Source organism: Pinus tabuliformis, chromosome 3_2 (genome assembly GCF_031772625.1).
Source record: "Pinus tabuliformis cultivar Carrire ecotype Pingquan chromosome 3_2, CPIR1, whole genome shotgun sequence".
NCBI classification, from domain to species: Eukaryota; Viridiplantae; Streptophyta; class Pinopsida; order Pinales; family Pinaceae; genus Pinus; species Pinus tabuliformis.
Genome location: NC_142302.1, coordinates 723800235 through 723812506, shown reverse-complemented (window position 1 = coordinate 723812506; position 12272 = coordinate 723800235). Strand labels below are relative to the sequence as shown.

Below are 12272 nucleotides of genomic sequence, written 5' to 3'. Positions count from 1 at the left end.
AATGTGGCTCAATTGAAGAAACTCGAAGTTGAAATATCGGAGTCCTTCTTGGTGCACTACATCCTGAACACCCTTCCGCACCAATACGGACCCTTCAAAATATCATACAACACACATAAGGATAAATGGTCAATTAATGAACTCATGACCATGTGTGTTCAAGACGAAGGGAGACTGGTGATGGAACTAGGAGAAAGTGCAATGCTAGCAATGCGTGGAAAGGGCAAATCTCAAGCCAATAAGAAAGGGAAAGGTAAAGTACCTCCCCAAGCCGATATTAAGAAGGATTCCAAGTATTTCTTCTGTAAAAAAGAAGGGACGCATGAAGAAGGAATGCACCAAATTTCAGAAATGGCTTGCAGACAATGGTAATCCAATCTTGTTTGTTTGTTATGAATCTAATATGGTTAATGTCAATATTAACACTTGGTGGATTGATTCTAGATCAACAATTCACATTTCAAATTCCTTGCAGTGTTTGCAAAATCTAAGGAAGCCAATTGGAAGTAAGCAAAGCATCTTATCAGGAAACAAGATGGGCTCACATGTGGAAGCTATAGGAACATGTTATTTAATTTTAAGTAGTGGCTTTGTTTTAGAATTAGAAAGGACCTTTTATGTTCCAAGTTTTTCTAGAAACTTGATTTCAGTTTCAAGGCTTGTACCTTTTGGATATTCCTTTAACTTTTCATAAACATCCTTAAGTTTATTTTATAAATCTGATTCTGTTGGGAACGGTATTTTGTCTAATGGTCTTTACTGCATTAATTTACAAAACAATGTCACTTATGATTGAATGCATGTTCACACTAGCACTAAAATATGTGTTATTAATGAAGATTCCTCTAAATTATGGCACCACAGATTAGGTCATATCTCCATAGAAAGAATTAAAATATTGGTAAATGAAGGGGTACTTAATACTCTAGATTTTACTAATTTTGAGACTTGTGTGGATTGCATAAAGGGAAAGCAGACCAACAAGTCAAAGAAAGGTGCCAATAAGAGTTCGGACATATTAGAGATCATATATACTGATATATGTAGTCCAGACATGGACTCACATGGTCAAAGATACTTCATCTCTTTTATAGATGATTACTCACGATATATGTATCTCTACATGCTTCATAAAAAGAACGAAGCATTAGATGGCTTTAATATATTTAAGGCTGAAGTAGAGAAACAATGTGGCAAGCAAATTAAGATCATGAGATTAGATAGAGGTGGAGAATATTATGGTAGATACACAGAAGATGGACAAGCACCTGGGCCATTCGCAAAATTTCTTCAAGAGCATGGGATTGTTGCCCAATACACCATGCCTGGTTCACCCGACCAAAATGATGTATCAAAAAGAAGAAACCGAACATTATTGGACATGGTACGGAGTATGCTTAACAACTCCATTCTTCCTAAATCCTTGTGGACTGAAGCACTTAAGACAACAGTGTATATATTAAACTGAGTTCCAACCAAGGCTATTCCTAAAACGCCATTTGAATTATGGAAAGGTTGGAAACCGAGTTTGCGACATATGCGCATTTGGGGATGCCCGTCTAAAGTGATAATATATAATCCACAAGAGAAGAAGTTGGACCCAAGGACCATTAGTGGGTATTTCATTGGATATGCTGAAAGGTCTAAAGGTTACAGATTTTACCTGTCCATCTCACAGCACTAGGATTGTGGAATCAAGAAATGCAAAGTTTCTTGAAAATGACTTGATCAGTGGGAGTGATCAAACTAGGAACATAGTTTCTGAGAAGGATCATTTATAATCTCAACCTTCCACCTCAAGTGATAGATTGGTTATTGTTCAAAGCACCCCTCAAGTAAAAATTGGTGTTGAACAACCAATTGTTGAAGTTCCACAAGTTGTTGACGACATTCGAGTAGATTAGGTAGTTCAAGAGTTTGCCAAGAACTTTTGAACAATGAGTTGAACCACATACTTCTTAGGAAGATAATGGTAGAACATTAAGAAGATCTATTAGACCAAAGAGATCAGCAATTCTTGATGATTATGTTGTGTATCTGCAAGAATCTGACTACAACATTGGAGCCGAAAATGATCCTGAGTCCTTTTCACAAGCCATGAGTTGCAAAGAATCAAAATTATGGTACGATGCCATGAAGGAAAAGATGAATTTTATAAAGAGTAATGATGTCTGGGATCTTGTTGAGTTGCCTAATGGTGTAAAATCCATTGGATGTAAATGGGTCTTTAAGACAAAGAAAGACTCATTGGGCAACATTGAGAGATACAAGGCAAGATTTGTTGCTAAGGGATTCACTCAGAAAGAAGGAATCAATTACATGGAGACTTTCTCTCCTGTATCTAAGAAAGATTCCTTTCACGTTATTATGGCATTAGTAGCCCATTTTGACTTGGAGTTGCAACAAATGGATGTGAAAACGGCATTTCTCAATGGAGATCTAGAGGAGGAGGTTTACATGAAACAACCTGAAGGATTACCCTCTAGTGATGGTGAGCTATTGGTTTGCAAGCTCAAGAAATCATTATACGGTTTAAAACAAGCATCCCGCAAATGGTATTTGAAATTCCGTAATGTAATTTCTTCATTCGGTTTTATAGAAAACTTTATGGATCAATGTATATACCTGAAAGTCAGTGGGAGTAAAATATGTTTTCTTATTTTATATGTGGATGACATTTTGCTAGCAACCAATGATAAGGGTTTGTTACAAGAGGTGAAACAATTCCTCTCTAAAAATTTCGATATGAAGGATATGGGTGAGGCATCTTGGGCCTATCACAGGAAACCTATATTAATAAAATTTTAGAGAGATTTCGAATGAAGGATTGTTCACCAAGCATACCTCCCATTGTGAAGGGTGATAGGTTCAATTTGAACCAATGCCCAAAGAACGACTTTGAAAGGAAACAAATGAAGAACATTCCTTATGCTTCTACTGTCAGAAGCCTAATGTAGGCTCAACTCTACACAAGACCTGACATTGCATTTTTTGTGGGAATGTTGGGACGATATCAAAGTAATCCAGGTTTAGACCACTAGAGAGCTGCAAAGAAAGTAATGAGGTACCTTCAAGGAACCAAAAACTACATGCTTATGTATAGATGAATGGACAATTTGGAAGTAATTGGCTACTTAGATTCTGACTTTGCTGGATGTGTTGATTCACGCAAATCAACATCGGGATACATTTTTATGATGGCCGGTGGAGCTGTATCATGGAGGAGTGCTAAGCAAACCTTGATTGCCACTTCCACTATGGAAACCGAGTTCGTCTCCTGTTTTGAGGCTACTTTACATGGTGTATGGATTAAGAGTTTCATTTCTGGGCTTAGAATTATGGATTCTATTTCTAAGCCATTGAGAATGTATTGCAGCAATTCAGTTGCTATTTTTATGGCTAAAAACAACAAAAGTGGGAGTCGAAATAGACACATCAACATTAAGTATTTAGCTATAAGAGAACGTGTTAAAGAAAAGAAAGTGGTCATTAAGCACGTCAGCACTGAGTTGATGATCGCTGATCCTTTGAATAAGGGCATGCCACCATTTAAATTCAAGGGTCATGTAATGAATATGGGACTTGGTTCCATTATGTAGTTTCTCATTGTATGGGCAATGTTATTTTAATGAAATTCTTAATTATTGTGATATTTTTCTCAGATTTATGTGCACCTTAATTTGATTTGAGAAAATTCATCTGTGTAGGACCAAGAATAAACATAGGGTTTATTCATTAAGAATTTGTTGCCACATAAATTTTAATAGAAATAAATACATATTAATACGTGGAAGATAATACTCGTCATTAGAGGACTTATCGCCATGATTCATGTATCTATTACTTAATACAGATTATCAATGGTTTTTAATATGATACATTAATATTGGAAGTATGGACCAAGTGGGAGAATGTTAAGCTCCCTCTCCCAACGATCGTTGATAAACTGGAAACCAACTGCAATCATTTCCTTAAATTATGGAAACCAACTGCAGTTATTTCCTTAAATTACGGAAACCTACTGCAGTTAAATTTAATTTCTTGTTGGGAGCTCCTAGAGTGGTTCATTACTCCCTCTATAGTTCTCTACCATGATCTGTTGAACACTTGACACATAGCCAACAGAAGCTTGATGGAAGCTTGGCTATAAATACTTTTGTTTGGTCCCCAAGCTCACTAACTCAATCCCCTTCAACCTTGCACCATCAAGTTGAGTGAGCAGAGCTTGGAAGTGCCTCACGAATGAGAAACGATTACAGATACCAGGAACATTACTTCATGTAAGCATCCGCTGGTTGATTTTTTAGTTGTAGGTTCGATACGACAGTAAAGCAAATAAGTTTTGCTTACCTAGTGTATAGTATATATTTTCTCTTCGCCATTTGAGGACATGCGATTGAAAATGTGGAAGAGAGCATGTGTTCTATGCAAAGTTATATCCACATCAAATTATTCTATTCTTGATGTGTTGATAGTAGCCAGCCTTTGGGATATGTTGGAATAGAGGTGCAGGAAAGGAAAACCAGGAAACTTTGAAGCTACCTGTCAGACAGTTTTTAAACAGCAGAAAACAAAAGGGGAAGTGGACTGTCTCAAGCGTAGCATCGGAGTGTGAGTAGCATCAATGGCCGGAGGCATGATTTATTGGGCATTAAAGTTTTCGATTCTTTTTAAAGTGTTTATTCTGCATTATAGAATCGTTATTCAGTTATCAAGTACCTTATCCTACAAATAAGTCTCATAGATCAATTTTTCTTTTCTTAAATTTAGATTATTATTATTATTATCAATAATATATATCCATTTTAACTTATAAGAAAAAAATCTTGTTATATACAAATATCTTTAAAAAAAAATATATCTTTAAATATTTATAATAAATATAAATTAATATAAAGTTATGTTCACTTTTTTTTGTCAAGTGGTCTATGTTTATCCAGGTTTGACCTGTGGCTTGAGAAAGCGCGACCCAAGGGCATCTAAACCGTCAAAATCACCCAGGAATTACACTCGGCTTGGGCCACACCAACCCTATGCTGGTTGGATTTTAGCGTGTCTCCTCCCCCTAGCACAGGCACAACAACCTATGTGAGGTTCGATCCTAGGTCATCTTGCTAACGAGACTCATCCTCAACTAGTTGTGCTAGTGGGACTTGACATATCTATATATATATATATATAACAACTTTCATTATATATAACATCTTTCATTCTTAATTCCAATGTTAATAAGACATAAATGGAGGTGGAGAGAGGGAGCGAGGATGAGAGCGCCGATAGCAAGAGGAGTCGAACCAGGGCAGCCTAGGCCGATGGCCTAGGGTGCTGCAGTCTAGATCCTAAGTCGGCTGACGGAGGCAAGGAGGTACGAGGTGGGTCAGCTGGATTCCACATCGAGGCAGCTGACTGGTGGACAAAAAAGGAGGGGACAGCTGGGGTTTCAACAACACGGCGGACTCGGAACGTGGTAGCAAGCTTTTCATCGAGCAAGGAAATGGTAAAACCACTTGGGGCATACGCGTTGGCATTCCCAGTTCACCCAAGGCGGATTATAGCACTTGCTGTAGGTAACGGACCGTTAGCGGTTGTCTGTAAACGTTTACTGCAGGGTAATTACCATGGTGAAACCTAGAGAGGCAGTCGACCTAGACCCTGCACCGGAAGACATCTTGTCGGTTTGGGGAAAGGAGGTAAACGCCCAAAATATTGACAAGTTTTTCGGGTCAGCTGGCAGTCATGCACCCGCGGAATTCACAGTGGAAGGTTCATGGAGCAACAGAGCAGCAAAAGGATTGCTGGAGGAAAGCCTGGAGTTGGCCGGGCTGCATAGCAAAGGAGGAAGGGGAGTAAAAGTTTCAGGTCCTCAGGAGAAGGGTTTCCATCTGACAGAAAAACCCTTCGGCTCTCAAGTAAGTAAGGAAAAATCCCTCTCTAATGCGCCTTTTTTATCTGGAGGGCTTGAAGATATTATAAATTTCAAAGTGAATCAAGGAGTTTGGAGGTCTGTGGGAGGAGGCCTAAAAGCCGATACTGCAGTGACGGAAGGGGGTGGCTCACCGGCTATCACCAGACCATTAATAGCAAAAGGGACATTCAAGCCCAGCCTGGGAGCTGGAGTGAGAGGTGTAGGATCCGGCGAACCCTTGGAGGTAAGAAGGGAACGGCAGGGACTAGTCGCTGGTTTGGCGGAAGAGGGTTTTGGGTTTGTTTTAGGCATAGAGGAAGGATTTGAAGGCGGAACCTCCGCAGTTCCCCCTGGCAAGGGCGGAAAAACCCTAGACATAAACGAGCCTGGAAAACAAGTTGAAACGGATAAGGGTGACCCAAAAGCCCAAGATAGGGAGGAGGACTCCGGGAAAGAAAAGACTGGGGAAAAAGGAAAAAGTCGAAACCTCTAAAGAAGAAAAAGTTTGAAGGGAATTTAGTCCTGGGCATGGATGTACAGGTAGAGGATGCTCTAGAGGTGGCGGAATGCACTCTAGTAGGAAGAGCTAGAGGTAAGAGCTTCTCTGGTAAATTCTTAAAACATTGGGCGGAGCAACAGTGGAAGGCGGCCCCGGTTAAAAATTTCAAGGTAGCAGTCCTTGTGAAAGGATGGTTTATGGTGAGATTTGAAAGTAAGGAAGTGGTGGACTGGGTAGCAAGGAGGAATTGGGCATTTGGGAACCGCCCAGTTATATTCAAAAGGTGGACTCCTTTATTTGATGCGAAAAGGAAGAAGATAGATGAGTTTCCTGTTTGGGTTAGGGCACTTGGTCTACCCCCTTTCCTCTGGGTAGAGTCGGTTTTCAGATTGATAGGGAATCTACTCGGCACTTTCCTGGAAGCGGACATGTCTTTTCTTCATACCCACAACAGAGCTATGGCCCGGATCCTGGTCCGTTTAAATCCAAAAGAAGGCCTCGCGGAATCCATCAATCTCCAGTATAAAGAATACGTTTTTGAGCAACCGCTGGATTATGAACATCTACCTTTTAGATGTCATAGATGCCACGAATACGGGCATCTGGTAAGAGACTGTCCGTTGGGCAACCGCAGAAGAAGGACTCAGAAGAAAGTTGAGCAGCGGGAGAAGATAACGGAGAAAGATAAGGATTCTGAAACTGAAATGATATCAGAGGAGGATACTATGGAGGCGGATCTTAACCAGGAAGGAGACCGAGATGATCAGGTCAGAGTGGACCCGCCAGAAGCAAATGAGGACCAACGCGGTTCAGAGAATTTATCAAAGGAGGTCGTCAATGAAATCGCAGCCAATCCGGTCGAAGACTCAAATGGTATGCAACTAGACTCAAGTAATCCATCTTTATATTCAGAAATTAAAGATGCTTGCTTGATATCTGGCTCACATCTAAATAATTGTTACAATGATGAACATTTAAATGTTGAAAATATCACTGCTGCTATCCCCTCTCTAGACCTGAACTGTGAAGATGCTCCTCTTAGTATGATGGATTCTGTTTCTTTCTCCCCGGCGTGTCATTATAATCTAAGATCCCTGGACAAAAAGCATGACAAAAAGCTTGTAAACTCAGAACCGGTTGGTGGTTTAGGCCCAACCTCGTCTCAGGCTTTCAAAAGGAAGGCTAGAGGCAGGAAATCAAACCTGTCCAAAGCACAGGTTAAGGCGAAGTATGATGTGGCTGACGGAAAGCAAATGTCTATTCCTGGGGTGCTTAGAGCAGCAAATCCCCTTGAAAATGTTATCAAATGATCTTTTTATCCTGGAATTGCAGGGGTTTAGCCAGTAAACCCAAAAAACTGGCCCTTAAGGAGTTAGTTATGCGTTATAACCCGGATGTTCTTCTTCTTCAAGAGACACTAGGCAAAAGTTCAGAGGTGGAGTCAACCCTTAGGTGTTCTCTCCCAGGCTGGCACTTCTTAGCAGTAGACTCTGTGGGACATTCGGGCGGTCTGGCAATAGGTTTCAGGGAAGGAAGGATGCAGTTAATCAACCATTGGGGAATGGCTCATGCGTTAGGGATGGAGGTCCAATCTCCAGAGTTTGGCTTCCCACTGTTGATCTTAAATATCTATGGGCCGTGCCAGGGAAGGGAAACCTTCTGGACCGATCTCTTGTCAAAATCTCTGCTGAAAGACAAAAACCTGATTATTGGAGGAGATTTAAATTTCTCGTTGGGGAATGCTGAAGCCTGGGGACCATCAGCCAGAGAAGACCCGCTCTCTGATTTCTTCTTAAACGCCCTCTACTCCCATAACTTGATAGATGTAAACTTAATCAAATTAAAGCCAACCTGGAGGAATAGAAGAGCAGGGGATGACAGAGTAGCAAAGAGACTGGACCGGTTCCTGTTATGCGAAGATTTGGCATCCAGAATTCCAATGTTCAGACAATGGGTGGGCGAGGGAGGGAACTCAGATCACTTCCCTGTCCTAATGGAACTCTCCAAACCTCCCCATAAACCAGTGGCTCCCTTTAAATTCAATGCTTCCTGGTTGCAAGAGGAATCCTTCAATAAGCTCTTCAGGGACACATGGAGACATCCGGATAGAACCTCATTGGAAAGCAAAGGGTTCCTTTTCATGGAAAACTTAAAAAGACTTTAAAAAGCTACCATGGAATGGGAAAAATTAAGAAAGCAAAAGCAGAACGAGGAAATCTCCAAAATTGATGCAGAACTGCGGGATCTGGAGGACCCTGAGGCGGATGGTTATGCTACTCAGGAATCCAAAGAAAAAATTCTGATGCTTGAAAAACACAGGAGCAAACTCTTGCTAGACAGAGAGGAGGAATGGAGGCTGAAGAGCAGGGCGATCTGGCTAAGAGCTGGGGACGAAAATACGAAATTCTTCCATAACTATGCAAAAGGGAGGAAAAATGCGAACACGATATGGAAGCTAAAGGATAATGAGGGCAGAGAAGCCAACTCTTTTGAGTCTCTATCAAATATGGGAAGGACTCACTTTCAGAACCTGTTTACTGACCAAGGAGGGGTAACATTAGTAGAAGTGATCAGAACTACCCAATGTTTTCCCCGGTATGTAGAGGAGGAGGAAGCAGAAGACTTAATCAGAGATGTGACCAAGGAGGAAGTGGAAGGCATTATAAAATCAATGGCCAAAGATAAGAGCCCGGGCCCAGACGGGTGGACCATTGAACTCTTCCAACATTTTTTTGAACAGATTGGAGCAGAACTAACTGAGGTGGTGGAAGAGTTGAGGAGGAAAGGAGAGATATATTCCCCCTTTAACTCAACTTTCATAGCCCTTATCCCTAAAAAGGAGGATGCGGAATCTTTTGAAGACTTCATGCCTATCTCACTGTGTAATTGTATATACAAAATCATTGCAAAATTGATAATTGTCTGTCTAAAACCGATTATGTCCAAATGCATTTCAAGTGAACAGTTTGGGTTCCTAGACGGTCGACAAATCCATGAAGCCATAGGAGTGGCTCAGGAGACAATCCACAGTATCAGACAGTCAAACAAGAAAGGAGCTATGATTAAAATTGATTTGTCAAAAGCCTATGACAGGATCAGCTGGACATATTTGAGGATGTTGCTAACTCATCTGGGTTTCAAACTGGACTTCATAAATTGGGTAATGGGATGCATCACTAGTGTCAGTTTTGCAGTCTTAATCAATGGGGCCTCATCACCTTTTTTCAAAGGACAAAGGGGCCTAAGACAGGGATGTCCTTTGTCGCCACTGCTTTTTCTTCTAGTGGCTGAGGGCTTAAGTCAACTGATTCTGGAAGCCAGAAGAGCAGGTTTGGTAAAAGGTTTGGAAGTTGTTGTAAATATGTTCATTTCTCACCTCCTTTTTGTAGATGATATTTTATTGTTTACAAATGGGAGCTTGAATGAAATTAAAGAACTAAAAAACATTCTTGATTTGTTCATGAAAGCCACAGGGATGCAAGTAAATTTTAGGAAATCTCAGCTCATTATGGAAGGATTCAATAGACATGAAAAGAGCCAGATTTCCTCTATCTTGCCCTTTGAGGTATACAATTTGGAGAATCCTTTCAAGTACCTGGGCTTCTGGCTGAAGCCAAATGCATACAAAAAACAGGATTGGAACTGGTTGGTGGCCAAAATAGAAGCAAAAATCACACATTGGAGTTTCAAGTGGCTTTCCAGAGCTGGTAGATTGACCCTAGTGAACTCAGTACTGCAAGCCATGCCGGTGTTTTGGGCAGCCCTGACTTGGATTCCAAAAGGGATTCTTCATAAGATTAGGAGGATCTGCAGCAGATTCCTTTGGTCTGGATCAAAGGAGGATTCCGTTCTTCCCTGGATCGCTTGGGAGAAAGTTGCAAGGCCAAAGGAATGGGGAGGATGGGGAATCAAAAATCTTTATGATTTTAGCCTTTCCCTGGTAGCCAAATCTGGGTGGAAAATCATCAATTCTGAAAATCTGTGGACGAGAGTGGTTAAGCGGAAGTATGTAGATCCTGTACCACTAGAAGAATGGATCAGAAACCCAAATAAGAAAGGAAGGAATTGTTCGGTGGTATGGAAAGCTACTACTGAGGCGTTTAAAATTATAGAACAAGGATTGGCATGGCAGGTTGGAAATGGTGAAAATTTGAGAATAGGGAAAGATCTGTGGGTTGGTTGCAATGAACAGTTCGCTTTATCCCCAGGACTGATCAGACATCTGGAATCAAAGGGCATTATATATCTGAATCAGATTGAGAAAATAGGCCAGTCCACAATCTGGGGGCAAGCTTGGAAAACAGGTGAAGATTTAGATCTCAGACCTTTTTGGTGGAACGAGTGGAAGGCTTTCATCCAAGAACTTACCAGATCAAATGTAAGATTGAAGGATAGCCCGGACCTTTTGGTATGGGCTCATGCAGATTCAGGAGCTTACTCCCCAAAGTTCGGCTATAAATTTTTAATGTCAAAAAAAGGATGGGAAGAACCGGAATGGTGGGCCAAACTGCTATGGAAACTAAAATGCCCAAAAAAAGCTAGGCTGTTTTTCTGGTGTGCGCTAAAAAAGAAAATTCCAACATGGGACACTCTCCAATCTAGATATAAGCAAGGGCCGGGGAGATGCCCTTTATGTATAGCTGACTCTGAGACCATCAATCATCTGTTTTTGGTCTGTCCTTTCGTCAAAAGAATATGGGGAGAGGTGCAAAATCTCTTAAAAAAGCAGCTAAGTTGGGAAGGGGAAAATTTACCCGTGGCCTGGGAAAAATGGTGGAGGCAGTACACAGAAGGGAATCTACGAAACCTACCCCCCATCATTTGTTGGGGCATTTGGATAGCAAGAAACAGGTGTATCTTTACAGACAAAGTTACCCCGACTGAAATTATTGCGATCCAATGCACTGCAATTCTGTCCAATATCCCTGAATCAGAGGAGGCAAGGAATCCTAAACAGAGCAGAGAAGAACAAATCAAAGCAGGGATCCCATGGGCCTATTTTGATGGGGCTTCTCAGAATAACTCAGCAGGGGCAGGGATAATCATTCATTTAAATGAATCTCATATCTTAAAAGCTTCAGTGGGCCTTGGAACCGGAACAAACAATTTTGCTGAACTTTCCGCTTTAAAACTCCTTCTTTGTTGGCTTATTCACAGGAACATCTTCACAGTTCAGATCTTTGGGGACTCTTTAAATGTTGTGAAATGGGTTAATGGACAAAGTAGATGCCAAAATTACATGCTGAGACCTCTATTAGAAGAAATTTTGAATCTAAAGCTTTCATTTAATGTTTTTTCAATTGGCCATATTTACAGGGACCGAAATGAAGCAGCGGACAGGCTTTCTAAAGATGGTTTGCAGCAAATTATGGGCAGTTGGAAATTAACAGAACAAGAACATGAACAGATCCGTGTGTCGGATCATCCTCCATATGTTTAGACTCAATTTTATTTCCTGTTTTTGATACTTCATATGCTATATAAAACTGATGTAAACTGGATGATTATACAGTTTGTCTCTTGGCAAACTGAAGGTTATTTTTGCTGATATCCAGGATATCTAGTTTCCATATGTGGGTTGTTTTCCTCTATGAGGAGACCCAGGAATTGAAACGCGACCTGGATATTCGTCTTTTGTTGTTTTTAAAGGGCTGATTGTAGAAAATAGCTGGAATGGGTGATGAATTTTTTGACCCAGGTGACCAGAGTCTTTTTCCTACCCAGTTTTTGTACAGAGAAGATAGGCTCTTCTCTGGAGTAGCTGTAGGACCTGCTCTTACAACAAACTGAATGCTTTCGCATATACTTGTAACTTTTTATCTTTTTATATAAAAAGTTCACTTTTTTCTTTGGACAAAAAAAAAACAT

At 40.7% G+C, this 12272-nt stretch overlaps 1 protein-coding gene across 1 annotated transcript; it reads left to right on the top strand.

The window, feature by feature from the left end:
* Window positions 1-8577: 8577 nt before the first annotated feature.
* Window positions 8578-11844, top strand: LOC149182666 (uncharacterized). The gene has a single exon (XM_089414625.1). It carries the CDS (start codon window positions 8578-8580, stop codon window positions 11842-11844), a length of 3267 nt encoding a protein of 1088 aa, XP_089270751.1.
* The last annotated feature ends 428 nt before the right edge of the window (window positions 11845-12272 follow it).